The sequence below is a fragment of the Bombus affinis genome, chromosome 13 (assembly GCF_024516045.1).
Source record: "Bombus affinis isolate iyBomAffi1 chromosome 13, iyBomAffi1.2, whole genome shotgun sequence".
NCBI lineage: Eukaryota > Metazoa > Arthropoda > Insecta > Hymenoptera > Apidae > Bombus > Bombus affinis.
The window spans coordinates 5,174,936-5,191,239 of NC_066356.1; the positions used below are offsets into that span (position 1 = coordinate 5,174,936).

Consider the following 16,304-nt stretch of genomic DNA (forward strand, 5'->3'; position numbering starts at 1 on the left):
ATGAATACAATATTTTAATTGGAAGTGTTATCAGGATATACATAATATTCCTAAATCTATACAAGTTTCCAAGTTAAAGGAATAAGTATGTGCCATGGTGCAATTTAATATTATAAAAACATGAACTCTATAAGTACATATACATCAATGCCGACGTATTTAAAGAAAAACTCTTGCACATCTCATTCATTTGCAATATGATAAAAACTTTGCTTAGAGAAACAGGTCTTTTACATTATAAAATTATTTTCACAGTTAAAACTAACATAAAAAGACATTCATACGGAAATGAAATGCCGATTTGTAAAATCAGTCTTACAGTTCAAAAATCAGATTGAAGATATATATACATGTATATATCTCTCTATACTCATACGGGGATAGGAATACTTTAAGCATACTGAAACAAAAAGGGAAAACAGCAACAGTAATATATGTACAAAGAAGAAAATAGCGAGTACCCTCCGTGGAAATGCATGAATTTTTATACGTATAAATATCTGGCAGCTTATTAAAAAATGACAGTATATATTCTCTCGAATGTGCTAAAAAAACAATACATTCAGGTAAATTAATGTGAAGTGCTTCTTAATACCTAAAAATGTTTGGACAACCCATGATCGCATCGAGTTCGCACTTTGTGAAAAAAATATTCTCAAAAAAGACATATTCCTTATATTGTTTAAGCAATGTATAATTGTTTAAGCAATGTATTGTAAAATCAAAGTAATAAATAATTATCTTTTACCTTATCTTTATCTTTTATCTTTCAAAGTAATAAATAATTATCTCAAATCTCACATATGAGGTTAAATACAGGTTTATGATTTCAGAATTAAAACGTCACGCTGTACTCATCTGGTTTATACAATAACTAATACTAGTTTCTTTAAAAATAATGTAAATCATAGAATTGGAAAACAGAATACGCTGTCTCGATCGCAAAAATAGCTATTCTTTAAAAAAAAAGAAAAAAAAAAGAAAAAACGAAAAGGAACTAAAAAAATTATTTTCTTTATACTTTTTTGATGTGAATCTAGACCTCTGAATTACTATCAGTTATTTTGCATCTACAATTTAATAAGAAAAATAAGTAATGTGCATTTTGTTCACGCTTCTATTATTATCTTATAAAATTATTATGATACGATTGAGTATTTTAATCATTATATCAATAAATTGTAATAAAATATCTTAACAATTTTCGTTCAATTTTTCGTAAAACATAATAACACTTCTTATTATATAAAAATTATTATAAAAAAGAGATAAATAGAAAATAGCAATTTAAAATTTTATTATTTCACTTTTCAAAATCAAGAAGATATGTCTTTCCAAAAAGTTTGTAAAGCAAGATCATTCGAGTACAGCACATCTCAAGTATAGTTGAAATCTTGGAATGACCATCAAACATATAATTCCAAAAGAAAGAAAGGAGAAAAAAAGAATTCAATCGACTCGACCATAAGATGGAACTATGTCTTTTGCTATCCAGAAGTCGCAATTAGGATAGTCACGATCAGGAAGCGTATCTTGTCCAACAATTAAGACTCGTTTTACGCCATTAGCATCTGCCTGAGCTACCTCGCCGTGCCAAACATAGTGATTGAAAAGCTGCTGCATAGCAGATACGTGTCTTTTTTCAGCAGGAGTACGAGCAGCATATGATCCGAGTATCGCTGCAGCATCACAATCAGGATCTGCAATATGACCCCGTGGCTGCGTCGCTACGTAGAATGGAATATTGGTCTTCATTCTGGCAACTGTCAGCAATGGACATACCACACGAACGTCCGAGATCATGCTTAGTAAACCTTTTAATGTTGCGTTATAACGTCTGAAGAAATTTCAATTTCTTATGTTTCTCGATCTCCAACCTCTAGCTTTGATTAATAATGAAATATATAATAAATAAAAGATTCTAACCTGAGAGCTTCGTCCGCTAAACCAGATGTTCCTAATAAAGACTCCTTTACAATTTTCTCTACTTGTGTGGAATTGAGAGTAGCGTTGGAAGTGAGATACTTAAGAGGGACTCCAGCATGAGCAGTAGTGCCCATTACAATTTTCACCGAAAATTCATCCCTTGCCCAAATTTGACCTACAGGTTCCTGAAGAATGGCACGATCGAGCACCAACCATTCATGTCTCCTATCTCTTGTTGTCGCTTCTCTGGTTTCAGGCAGACCAACGTTTCCTAAATGCCATGTCTCAGGAACTGAATCCATTATCTCCTCGGCACTTTTGCTTCGCAAACAAGCGGCGTCATTACATCTTGTAGAATTTAAAAATAGTTCGTTAAGTGTTTCAGAAACTTCTAATTCTCTTCCGGGAAATATTGCACTACCGCTGGAAATCCACACTCGCTGGAAAAGATCCCTTGTTCGCCGAATGCCAACTAAAGTTGTGACAAGCGTTCCTCCTGCCCGATGACCCCATAAAGTTACGGCCGATTTATTTCCCCCGAAATGTTCAATGTTAAGATGAACCCACTGAAGCGCTGCTATGATATCCGACAACCCGTAATTTCCGGATGTGAGAGGATGCGATGTTCTTGAAAGTTGATCTGCAGCTAAAAAGCCGAAGATTCCTAACCTGAAATATAACAAAACTCAACACTTAAAATATTTATATAAATTATACAATGTTATCAAAATCAAGTTAAGGAGTTAAGACTAACCGGAAGTTAGGTCTAACAAACACCATATCACGGACACGAGCAAGTTTTGCAGAAGGCTGCATTACACCTGGAGAACCACCACTGAGGGTTTCAGCACCAATCATAACGACCACCGATAAAGGTGAATCATATCTGACTTCAGGCGTGAAAACATCTAAATATAAGCAATCTTCGCTTCCGATAATCCTTCCTGAAGCCTCCCGTTGCCAACAAAGTTTCGAGGAATTGTGTGCTTGATACGTATTCGTCCAGCAGTATTCAATTTTTCTTAGGGGTTCCGCAGGTTGCCAACGACGATTTTCTAATGGTGGGATTGCATATGGGATCCCACGAAATGCGAATGCACCATCTTCTGACACACCTTGCACAGGTCCGCAAGAAGTTACTGCTTTGACAAAGCTCCCATCCTTTATCAACTGTGAAACATTCTTTCTCGGACCGATGCAAGCGATACAGATGATAATCACGACTGATACCAGGATACACAATGTTGTCACTATTATTAATATATACATTACACAAAAAATTAATTACCTACATTATTTAAATTTATATAATTGAAATTTCTCAACATTTTAAATTTAAAATAAAGAGATTCAAATCCAAGTCGTAATTTCGTACCTAGCGCAAATAAATTTCTCCTTGCAGCGGATATACAAGCTACAAGAAAATGTTGTTTAGGAGATTCAATTCCGTCTGGAGCATCTCCATCGAGTCGAACAGTTTCCATACCATCTTCGTTACTGATAGGATTTTTCTCCGTCACAACATCGTCAAGAGTTTCAACACTCGCCAATCCAGCAGCTCCAGTAATTCCCAATTCCACTTCACCTTCCTAAAACAATTTATAATACATTACAAAATAATGTACAATTCATTTTTGTTTGTATTGAAATTTATAAGACAATAATATTTGCATTTTCGTACGTTGAAATATTACTGACTAAAACGAATAAAGCAGCTATTAACGGCGAAGCATACACCTTGATAAAAGGCAGTACGTGTTTGAGTGTGGTAAATTATGTTTCAAGACTGTATAGGGTTTCGCTCGATATATTTCATTTTTATCATAGATAGTTGACACAAATTTCATATTATATTGGAACTTTGTTTAAGAATCTTATTTAAAAAAAAGATAATTTAAAGAAAAATTAATATAAAGAAAATATTAACTATTAACTACCTTATTTTTTTTTCTAGGAAAAACAGAGACTAAGGGTAACTTTATGGTGTCGAGAATTCTCTTGCGGCTTTCCTTTTCCTTTGCGTCTTTATTCGGTGTGCTTGTTTTCTCTGATGATACATTTTGATCACTTTCTTTAACAGTTTTTTCCGTTGAATCGCCTTCTCCAATTTCAGTAGGCTTACAATCATCCTCCTAACAATAGAAATTATATATGCATTTGGTGTATGTTCTCTATACAATATATGTTTCTTGCATAACATCGATATTCAATTAAAAAATCATCATCATCATCATCATCATTTTGTACCGATATTTATTATTTAAAAGGTACATAATCAATAATGCCAGGTGTGCTGTTCGTCTGACGTCATTCATTGGTTTAATGTTGGAAAAAAATCGTTACGGGGCTATGAACACCCCTCATGAACACGCCATGATGCTCCAGGAACTTGTGCTCTTTCGAATGACATCGTTTCTTTGTAAACAGACAATCGAGCAAAGAAAAATTTATATTTTGTGTCGTCTATGTTTATATCCGTTTAAATTAAGGTTTCGATACGATTGGTATAATCATATTCTACACGGGTTCTATAGAGATTTATTTAAACGCCCACGGCAATGTTTGCGTGACTACCAGCGCGTGCAGCGAGCAATTTAAAATAGAATATATGAATCTCAACGACAGTCGTACACCATACAAAACGATTACACGATTACAATGATTTCTACATAATTCTGAAGAATGAATGAAATATTGTGGATGCAAGTAACATTCGCTTTCCCTATGCATTACATCTTCTATAGGGTGGAAAAAATGCAGGATGCTATTAGTAGACTAAGGATGTGTATGTATATATAGGGAATTTAAATGCATAAATACGTAATATTCAGAGGACGAAACAAATTTCTATTTATCTTTTATCCATAAAAATTCGAATTTACATAAACATCCACAATCTAGCTATCAGACTTGGATTTCTTGAGGAAGCATGTTGCAAAGCATTCCGGAGTAAGGTTTAAAACAAGCTGAAACTCTTAAGGTCCTAGATATCTTGTCAGAGAGATAAGGCCACTTAAAAAGACAGTCCTGATAATATACTATTATTAAAACAAAAAGGAAAGGCAGTTTAAAGAGAATTAAAGAGAAAATTCCTTTGTTATTACTTTACACAACTCCTTGCTCTTTGTACGACAGAAGCCGGGCATCTTAATACCGCCAATTGGAATTTTCTTCTTAGGTTTCTGGTCTTCGGATTCCGCGTCTGGAGCGGTCGATGCCACCGTATGTTTCGTGTTCTCGGCGTTTAACATTTTCTCTCTCTCTTCCTCTGCAATTTCTTTCTTATCCATGCTTTTCTCTTGATCTTCTTGACTCATGCTTTATTCCTAAAAATCGGATTAAACCCAACACCAATTAAATATTAACAGATCGGTGTTTTTAATATATAAATACATTGTAACGTTTTTTAATAGACAAATCATGTCCACAGACATAATTTATTAATTATTTAATTATTCTTTTGATAGTAATGTTTAGTTATTAAGTAAAAGAGGCTCCCTTTTTAATGAATTTGAAAGAATATAAATTTTAAGGGGAAGGAGAAATATCATAATGAAAAATTTAAGCTTATGCAATCAAAGGGAAAACGCGTGAGGACGTTACAATTTGTATCACTCCATATACAGAATGTTTACTCCAATTCAATTCAAATTCAATACACAAACATAAGAAGGAGCAATAATCTGACAGATACCATGGAAATATTTAAAGACAATTTTTTCGGATATATAATATGTAATAAACAAATTTAGTTTATGTTTGAACTTGTTTTCTGATGAAGAATCAATCTTTCCCTAGTTGTACCATCAATTAACAGATATCTCATCAATATAGATAGATTTTGATTAATAACAGTTTTATGTTACATGTTTGCAAATGGTTGAAGAATTGTACGTCGCGTTGGAGTGAACACCCTGTATACGTATAAGCGTTGCAGCTGGCGTCGGGACGCCCAGACATAAACCGATCGATCGGATGGCATTGCTCTCTGAGCCTATTGCCTCGAGGAGTCTAGCAATGCATAGTTACTTCACTTCTATTTTTTCGATAACTTCCGGTAGCTTTACAGAAGCTTTTACCCTTCTATTAAATTGTATTAATTTTTTAATTATTTTACATTATCAATATAGAAACATCATAGACCAATATAATGTATACATATAAATACATGAAAATTTGAGTTACAAATTTGAAAATAAAGTACTTAATTTTTGGCAAAATAAAAATGAAACAAAAAATAATTTTGGTAACTTAGAATTTAAATTAGATTAAAATTCGCAAATGTTCTATCACATGTTAATATATCTTAATAACTCAAATTTTCAAATTTAAAACATCAAACTGAAATTAAAAGATTCTAATTCAGTAGCATGGATTATTATATGTTATGGACTGTCATAGAATTATACACTTTTTATCTATACTCTCTTTCTTAAGTGACAAATACGTTATATACAAGTATATATAGAATATATAGAAGTAACGTAAAATAAGAAATAATATTGATATTTAATTAAAGACTAGAACAACGTTTATTTCGTTCTATATAATAATTATTTAATATGTACATATTTTCTAATGAATTTCCACTATTCACTATTTCTTCAAATTGCAATTTATACGTTGTTAGTTAAAACAATAATGACAAATATATTGTATATACATGTTTAAAAACGATTAATCTTACTCCAAAAACGTATATGATTAATTTTACTCCGAGAAACGTTAGAAATATGAACGCAGTAATATAGTTTTAACAGACAAATACGAAGACATGGAGGTAGTCAGTGTACAGACAAATTCGATCCAACAAATACTGGTCGAAACGTAAAGTGATTTTTTTCTTTGTACTTCTCCCCTAGCTTGCAGCCCCTTTATATTGTGTTTCACGCATCGCCACTGTCGCGCAGTTCCGAAACAAATACGTTGAACTTTCTCTTTCGTGGATACGATTCATACAATTACCTTGTTTCCCCAATAATATTATCCGTTCATTCGTTTGAACTTAATCAATTATTCGTACAAAATGTATTTAAAATATCCATAAATACTGTTTCTGCTACAATTATCTTCTTATTTCACCTTTCTCCTTTATTTACTATATTATACACATTAGGTAGCCATTTATAATTCGGAATTATTATTTAAAAACAATTCGATCAATGTTTATTCTTACTTCGCATTTTCCCTTTTATTAATCAAATTTACTTGATTTTATCCACGATTCAGTTCAACGTATCTTTCATTGTACGAATCGTGTGAATGGCATTTTCGATACCGCAGGTAACAGAGAAACAAAGTTGTAAATACTCACTCTTTTCGGCAGATTCGGAAAGGACGCTACTGAATTTTGCAGAAAGATTGCTTCTTTTCTGTGTCGAGAAGCTGTCGGATTGCCAGGCAATCTCGAGATTATCGTGTTGATCCTGCCGATAATGATCACTTCATCGATCGTGAAAAGATATTTAAATTTGATTCGGCACTTTACGAGAAAACTGTTTCAAATAGCGCAAATGTCACTACAAACGGAGCTCAGGGCATGCCTACCTCGACTGTCGCCCTACGAGCCGTCTACGATGCTTTCCCCCACCACGATTTTTATACGATGTGACGCTCCTATTGGTCGATTTTAACTATGCGCGGTCGCTTTGTTTTAAATGCTTCATATCATATGCTCTTTTCTTTATTTGTACCTGTTATTAAACACTGTTATACAATTGAAACTTTGCTTATTTTTATAAAACAAATAAAGATAGAAATAAAAATATTTTATTCAATGTATTCGTTAGCTATATAACACATATGAATAGAACTAACCCATTAAGAACCAACGATGCAATAACATAACATTCCACTTATGATTTCTTTATAATCAATTCACATTATCGAATTCTAGTGAATTCATGTTGGGATTGCGAAAAAAATTCCATATCTTCCAGATTTTTCATAGATGTTTAAACAAGTCTAACAATTATAGCACAGTAATCTAAATAACCGGTATATATGTTAGGTTAACCAAACATAAAATTTTCTACTACAAGACCTAACCTAATACTATGACATAGTGTCTGAACTTGTTGGATCAATCACTTGCTACAAGCAAAGATAATAAATATCATATACATATCCCTAAAGAAAAAATATTTCAAGAATAAGGATATTTTGAATTACACGTCAGTGAAGATGTGTACGGTGGTAGTTCGCGCTTAGTCGAGCAACACGCATGCGCGTTCTTTCTGAAGTAAATTCGCGTCGTCGCCGTCGTAATATCGTACTTGCGTTGTACTCGTTTCACGATACGTAGCGTGCACTGCTGTACAGCCGTATACACGTCTACTGTTTGACAGTTCGATTTTAACGCGCGCATACAGTAATCTACGATTCCGGTTCGCCGGTTTGTCTATTCGGTGTTGAAAATTTTTCCTTTGGAGAACGTTTGAACCTGCTTGCCATTGACATGTCTTTCATCGAATTCCGGAGATCGGCCTGTGAGGAAACCCGCTTGTATTCCATAGTACTGGATACATAAGCGTCCATAATGTGTTCGAAGAGGAACGTACCAACGTCTACGTGCCTAGAGATAAGATTCCTGCGTCTCTTCTGGACATCGCGGGGTTAAACTCTCGGCTCGACAGACAGGATAGCTAGTTAGATAGATAACATAAATAGTTAGAAAAGAAAACGGGCAAAAATATAACAAACAAAAGATAACGTCGGTAGCGAAATCGAAAGAGGTTCCCGATTAGGGTATCTAAGTCGAAAATCGTGAGAAAAATACGGCCGATCAATGTCTTATTTGTGATGGGAGTGCCTGCGCGGGGAGCACTCGCGGCGATTGTCGCCATAAGCGCGTTCGCTGTCTATCTAAATAGCCTTAATTGCGGCTTCGTTTTCGATGACATTTCTGCGATAAAAGATAATCGCGACTTAAGGCCTCATACACCTCTAAAAAACGTTTTTTACAATGATTTCTGGGGTACTCCTATGCATAAGGTGGGTGAATACGATAGAGAGATGGTTTCGATTCCCCCTTCCCCCTTTTACTCTTGTCTTTACCTTGTGTATTGATCCGTTCAACTCTTCTCCTCCTTTCCCTTCCCTTTCGATTTGGTTCGATTCGAATCAGTTTTATCCAAGTCAATTTTTTAGTTTTATTTTGAATTATTTATGTTTCTTACATGGATAGAATCAATATCTTTTTTTCCAGTCGACTTTATTTCTGGTCAGAAAAGTTGTTTTTTTTTTTTTTTTTTGTTGCTTGCCGATCGTTTCAAGGAAGATAATGTTTTTCCTTTATTTTGCTCTTAAATAAAATTGTGTTATAATAAACGCAAAGCGTTAGAGTAACTTTCTGTTTATTTTGCTATGATCCACTATGTATGACCCTATGAAATGTATAATTAAAATATTTTATTATTTATGTAGTTGTATAAGATTATCTTATGTACAAAATATTGAAAGAATTCTGTTCTTGCAAATAGGAGCAGTCGCACAAATCATATAGACCTTTGTGCGTTCTCACATTTCGATGGAATTACCTGATTCACCAATTGGATCCTATGGGATATCACCTGCTTAATGTTATCCTACATGTTGGAGTATGCTTATTATATTTCAGGTGTGTTTTTTTAAACTAAGACTTCTCTTTTTTAACTTTGCTATATAATTAGTTGATTTAGTCCCACAAATAATAGGCAAATTAAAAATTAGATACTGAAGGAATGTGACACAACATTAGTAACTTATTTATATATCATTGAAATTGTTTTCATTCATTTTATAAAGTAGTTACAAATCAATATAAAGTGTATCTTAATCACCATTGCAGGACATGCTTGATGTTTCTATCTGATTCTGCAACTTTTGTATCTTCTCTTCTGTTTGCGGTTCATCCTATACATACAGAGGCAGTAAGTTGTTTAGACTGCTTTCCATATCGATCGAATCGATCGACGTTACCTTGAAATTATATGAGAATATTATTTGATAATTATTTCTAGTCCTTGTTCTTCCCTTCGGCGACAAGCTATCATGTGTCCAGATTCAAAGGGTCGACGTCGAGCGATCGATCGCGTCGTAGTTCCTAGTTCGTGTTTAGATGCATTGTCAGTGGATAATCGTGTATTAAGGTTACAGGAGTGGTCGGAAGAGCAGAAACATTGTCCTCTTTATTTTATTTAGCGGCTCTAATCATGTACACTAAATGCTGTAGAAGTAGAAGATCTACAGGTAAAAATGTTTAAAAATTTCTTTTTATCCTTATTTCCTAATAGATTTACTACTACAACTTTCTATTCATTCAAGTAGACATTAATGTTTTTATATTTTTTTTAGGATGGAAATCTTTGATATTATCTATGTCTTTTGTTTTCACTGCCATGTTGTGCAAAGAACAAGGAATAACAGCCACTGCAGTTTGTGTATTCTATGAAATTTTTGTTGTGCAAAAGGTAAATTTATATGTAAACCATATTTATTAATATTAAATATTTATTTCAACTTGTATATTTCATTACCTGCTTAGGTAAGAGCAATGGATATTTTCCTGACGTTAAAGGCAGCTTTTGGTGGGAAGAAAATATCACTTGCTTGGTCCAGTGAAGGTACAAAACGACTGACAGTCCTTACGCTTGTCACGTTTAGTTTACTTATCCTTCGGCTACATGTAATGGGCTCAAAGTTACCTGTATTTACCAGGTATCTATAAATAATAATTAAAAAATCAAAGAATCTTATTCTTGTAAATAATAAAATTCTAATAGTAAAACAAAGAAAAATAATTTTTTAATGACACTTTAGATTTGACAATCCCGCATCTGTGGCCCCAACGCCAATAAGGCAGCTTACCTATAATTACCTCGCAGCAGTTAATCTAAGGCTGCTATTTCTTCCAAGCGATTTATGCTGTGATTGGACTATGGGAACGATACCCTTAATAGAAAATTTTACAGATCCTCGTAATCTGGCCACTATAGCAACTCATACGACCATATTAGGATTGTTGGTAACAGCAATTTTAACACCTAATAGACAAACTTCCATTATTCTCATAATGGTTAGTATCAAATGTAGACTAACTGCATTTTTCGCTTGAAGTAAATGTATTATTTCCAAGAAGTAATATGAACCGATTGTTTTGTATAGAGCTTGGCTATGATGATACTCCCATTTTTACCTGCCTCAAATCTCTTCTTCCCAGTTGGATTCGTCATTGCGGAAAGAGTATTGTATGCTCCGTCTATGGGATTTTGTATGCTCATTGGATATGGATGGAGCATTTTATCTGATAAAAAGTAAATTTCGCTAAAAAGAAAATATCAATGAGATTTCAAAATTTTCTCAAAAACATATTTCTAATTTTCATTTTTTATATTTGCAGATTTAAGAAAGTAACACTATTTTTATTAATAACTCTTTTGGCTGCGCACACAACGAAGACTTTTATCAGGAATTACGATTGGTTGGATGAATATTCTATATTCATGTCGGGATTAAAAGTGAATGATCGCAATGCTAAATTGTTCAATAATGTGGGGCATGCTTTGGAAAGTCAAGGAAGATTCAAGGAAGCATTGAATTTTTTTAATATGGCTGTGCAAGTTCAAGGCGATGACATTGGTGCACACATTAACGTGGGTAGAACCTATAATCATCTGAAAATGTTTAAAGAAGCTGAAGATGCATATCTGAAGGTAAATGCATAGTTAAAGCGATATATTTATTAGAATTTAATGATAAAGTAATATTAAGTTTATCTGATAACTTTCTTTCAGGCAAAATCTTTACTACCAAAAGCAAAACCCGGAGAGTCGTACCAAGCGCGAATAGCTCCGAATCATTTGAATGTTTTCGTAAATTTAGCAAACCTAATAGCGAAGAATGCAACTAGGTTAGAGGAAGCCGATCTGCTTTATAGACAAGCCATTAGTATGCGCGCCGATTACACGCAAGCGTATATTAATCGAGGCGATATTTTAATTAAACTTAATCGTACCAAAGAAGCCCAAGAAGTTTATGAACGGGCCCTTTTCTACGATAGTAACAATCCAGACATTTATTACAACGTAAATATCAAGAATGAAATCATTAATGTTACCAATGTTTATTAAAAAAATAAATTATTAATATGATAATGCTTTAATTTTTAAAGCTTGGGGTCGTATTTCTTGAACAAGGGAAAGCATCTCAAGCTCTAGCATATCTTGACAAGGCTCTCGAATTTGATCCAGAACACGAACAAGCGTTACTCAATTCAGCTATTTTACTCCAAGAGCTAGGACGTGCTGAATTACGAAAAGTAGCTAGAGAAAGACTTCTGAAACTTTTACGAAAAGTATTTTGCTCTACATTTTTTCATACACAATGCAAAGATAATATTTCAAAATAGTTCTTCACATCATAAACGTATTGATACTTACTTTCAGGATTCTAACAATGAACGAGTTCATTTTAATCTTGGAATGCTGGCTATGGATGACCATGATAGTGGAAGCGCAGAACGATGGTTTCGTAATGCTGTTGCTCTTAAAGAGGATTTCCGTTCAGCATTATTCAATTTGGCTCTTTTGCTAGCAGATGAACAACGTCCCCTTGAAGCTGCTCCATTTTTAAACCAACTAGTTAGATTTCACCCGGACCACGTTAAAGGATTAATTCTTCTAGGTGATATTTATATAAATAATATAAAGGATTTGGATGCTGCTGAAAATGTAAGTTAGAGAGATTGGAGTCATAAAATTCTTTCAAATATTTTATGCACCATAGAAACAATAATGGGGATTTTTTAATTGTTACAGTGTTACCGTAGAATACTGCAACTGGACCCAACAAATATTCAAGGCCTTCATAATTTATGTGTCGTAATGGTTGAGCGTGGTAAGTTAGGCTTGGCTGCTCAATGTTTGGAAAGAGCGGCAGCCCTAGCACCTCATCAGGATTACGTGCATAGACACCTGGCTATTGTCAAGGCTCGTATCAGCAGACTACCTCCGGAGCAACGCGACACAGAGGTTTTCGACGATTCCTTTTGGCAAACTGGTCCCAAGGAAAGAAATTTCAACATGGGAGATATTTCCAGCAGCAGTAGTGTTGGAAGTACTAGTGGCGCAAATGGTCTCGGCAATATGGAAAATAGCGGTAGCCAATTTCTAGGCAAAACGGATTCTGTATTCTCGAATCACCATAATCATATAGGTCATAAAAAAAGCAGCACGGACTCAATGAATAATCATATTGTGCATCTGAAGAGTTCATCGAAACCTGCAAGAGTTCCATTGAACGAAGTGAAGCAGGAAGTGAAAGATACGCACATCAATCACGACAGGTCGTTGAAGACGAGTGCAAGTTCGAGCGAGCAGCAAGAATTTTCGCCTGGAAGGGTTTTTGGTAAAAGCGTGAGCTCAGATGCAACGGAATTGACAATCGATCGGGAACGTACGACTAAAACGATTAATTCGGAGAAGTTCGATAGCGCCACACCGGCATTTTCAACTGGCGAAAAGCATGCTGGAACCACGCGACAAAAGGATACCGCACTTTCATAGTACTGACATTTGAAAATCGCGCCGAATACTGTATAAAGTTATATTCTATATATAACGAAAGAATATGGTGGTACAGTCGTATAGAGCTAATGTGTGAATATAAAATAAATACAGAGTATTGTTTTATATGCTGTACGAATAGAACGTTTTGTAAAATATATTAAAAAATGTGCATTCCTTTGGTTTTGTCTTTACAATTGAATGCGAATAGAGCTTTTACCTCTGTTCATAACTTATGATTCCTCATTCTATATTTTAAACATTCATATATTTTTTATTATATACATTATTTTTTTTTATCAACTTCAATTAAAGAAATATTTGAACATCATTTTTTTTTAGTCTCGTAAAATATATTTCGATACCAATATCTTCTTTTTAAAGATCATTTTATAAATTTTGTTTGATTGTGCTCCAAAGAGAAATGAGAAATTGATATGCAGCGAAATACCATATTATCTCATTTAATGTAACAAAAGATAATGTGTTCAATATTACTAGAGATGTTTCTACAATTTTATAAAGAACTCGGCAACCTTTTTTGCTAACATATTTTTTCTGCTTTTCCTTAGTGAATCACGAGCTTCTTCACGAGCCGGTAAGTGCATCCCTTAACGTATACTTTGCATTTTCATATGTATATTGTATTTTTATTAACTTACATTTAAATGAGAAATAAATATAATACACGGAATATATATATTTAGCGCTAAAAAAAAATAGAAAGGTTAATTTCAAAGGTAAATTTTAAAAAGAAACCAAAGAAGAAGATAATTTGAGATTAGTGAGTTTCACGTTCACCTCTTCTCAAGATTTAAAACTAAACTTAGGTCCCTATCACTGTAAGCGGATTTCTTGTCGATAACGTGGATAACGATAGTAGTAATAAGCAGTAGTGATAGATAATAAAGTAATGCGATAATCAGCCAGGAATACAACTACAACGCTTGGCTAAAAAATGAAAAAGGAAACAAGAACAAAGTAGAAATATGTGGCTGCTCGCGCGTTTACCATCTCTGTCACCGACTTGTGTTAGTAGGGACTGAGCTTATATGCATATTGCTGGGATTGTCGATTTTAAACAGAGTAAAATAACTAGTAATCGGTGGATCAAGAGTTGAATACGACCTCCTCTCTTTCCTCTTCTTCTTTCATTTCTTTTTATCCTCAATGTTATATTTCTCTTTTTTCTCTTCTTCTATTTATAGACCTTTTTTCCTTACTCTTGCTTAAAGAAAATCAAAGAGAAAAATAACGTGTTCAAGTGGATGTAGAAAATCTTCGGTGTATTAAAGATGTTCTCTGAAAAAGTAGACGCGTCAGGTGTACATAGTAATTGTTCAGTATTTAAATGTGTATTCAAATTTTAAAAATGCAAGAGTATTGTTAAACGGAAACGGTGGTGTTTAATTGTTTCGATGAACCGAATGAAATGAAGACAAATAAACGGAAAAAAAGAACAATGCATTATTACGAATTACCCTTTTGCGTCGATCATTTCTGTTCGTTTTAAGCGTCGACATCTGGTCAAAGCATATTTGTGTCATCTTTGGTTGCGGATTATGGAAGTATGAACATTTTCATGAGAGAAGTACCTAAACGAAGCGATTACAATATTTGTTTTAATTTAATTTGAAATCGTTGCTGAAAATTCGATTTTACCAGAGTGGTTGGAAGATGTCGTTAAATTAATATAATCGATTATCTCTTACCGATTACATAATTCAATAGATCGATAAATAATTGTCAGAACCATTAAGACAGTTCCATTTCTACGCTCTGAAAATTTACGACATTACAGAAAAAGACAATTAAGAAAAGGGAAGGAGAATATGAATAAAATACTTACTGTATATGCCAATGTTCAAGATTGTCAAGAAATCTTTTATCCTTAGAGTTAATCGAAAGGTAACTGTCCAAAATTATATAAACTAATTCCTTTCATTCATACATATAACGGCATGCAAAATAAAATTGAAATTATCGATTCATGCTTGAGATATTCGATATCAATCGATTCGATATATTCGATACATAGTATTGCCTTGCAGACTGACGATCACTATAAAAAATACTTTCGTTGTTAAATAATTGAATAATCACTAATTTTCACGCTGATTTCGTCAGTTATTATTGTTAAGATAATATTTTATAGTTTTCTGCTACATCAATATTTTAATAACACAATAATGCAACATATATAATATATGATATTATCATATACGAAATGTGATGTAGAGTTACACCAATATGCGACGATGAAGGGTTAAATCCTATTTAAATAATTTTGTAAATTTACTGGGTTTTTTTTAAATTGTGTAACTCTTCTATATAGCGATTTGACGATGTAATATAAATTATAAACTATCAATTTTCGAATTTCAATATCTCAAAGTAATTTCAGTATTACTTGGGTTAAGTATTGGATATCACTATCTTATTCAATTTCTCTATTCACTTCACATCGAGACAGAATTAATGCCATAGATCTTCTCTTATTAACTAACCAGATTCTCTAAATAATTGGTCAATTAGCAAGACAATCAATAAAATCTATATAAATCGATATAATCTATTTATACGTATTATTAATGAATATAATCTATTCGAAACGGTAATCTATGATATATTGTTTAGATTTAGAATATTGCAATTTAAAAATATGCAAGAGAAACAGATATTTTTAAATTAAAATGTAGCCTTAAGTTTACTTCTTATCAGCGTGTTCAGCGACAATATTATCTACATTTGTTTTCATTACGTACATACAACTTAAAATTTTATCGAAATAGAAAAAAAGTGAACTCTTATAATAACGAATATTTTTGCATTCAA

General features: G+C 33.2%; 2 protein-coding genes and 1 long non-coding RNA gene across 5 annotated transcripts; 2 read left to right on the forward strand and 1 right to left on the reverse strand.

Annotated features, from left to right (window-relative positions):
* Positions 1-552: 552 nt before the first annotated feature.
* On the forward strand, positions 553-948 carry LOC126923433 (uncharacterized). The gene is made up of 2 exons (XR_007713156.1): positions 553-715; positions 776-948. It is a non-coding gene; the product is annotated as an uncharacterized LOC126923433 (long non-coding RNA).
* Positions 949-1,273: 325 nt separating this feature from the next.
* On the reverse strand, positions 1,274-7,498 carry LOC126923411 (neurotactin). 2 transcript variants are annotated; one of them, XM_050736825.1, is made up of 7 exons: positions 7,241-7,498; positions 5,031-5,252; positions 3,864-4,058; positions 3,302-3,515; positions 2,681-3,176; positions 1,927-2,595; positions 1,274-1,837 (listed from the first exon to the last, which is right to left on the reverse strand). In XM_050736825.1, the coding sequence occupies exons 2-7, from the start codon at positions 5,241-5,243 to the stop codon at positions 1,450-1,452; spliced, it is 2,175 nt and encodes a 724-aa protein (XP_050592782.1). In that variant the 5' UTR covers positions 5,244-5,252; positions 7,241-7,498; the 3' UTR covers positions 1,274-1,449. The 2 variants fall into 2 exon arrangements, with proteins under 2 accessions (XP_050592782.1, XP_050592783.1); XM_050736826.1 differs by lacking the exon at positions 3,864-4,058.
* Positions 7,499-8,165: 667 nt separating this feature from the next.
* LOC126923407 (protein O-mannosyl-transferase Tmtc3-like) lies at positions 8,166-13,643 on the forward strand. Of its 2 annotated transcripts, XM_050736816.1 has the most exons (13): positions 8,166-8,919; positions 9,408-9,544; positions 9,755-9,836; positions 10,056-10,155; positions 10,261-10,376; positions 10,451-10,623; positions 10,726-10,981; positions 11,071-11,219; positions 11,306-11,618; positions 11,700-11,990; positions 12,077-12,259; positions 12,351-12,635; positions 12,723-13,643. In XM_050736816.1, exons 1-13 carry the CDS (start codon positions 8,728-8,730, stop codon positions 13,467-13,469), a joined length of 3,024 nt encoding a protein of 1,007 aa, XP_050592773.1. In that variant the 5' UTR covers positions 8,166-8,727; the 3' UTR covers positions 13,470-13,643. The 2 variants fall into 2 exon arrangements, with proteins under 2 accessions (XP_050592773.1, XP_050592774.1); XM_050736817.1 differs by lacking the exon at positions 8,166-8,919 and having other exon boundaries at positions 9,526-9,544; positions 9,927-10,155.
* Positions 13,644-16,304: the final 2,661 nt, after the last annotated feature.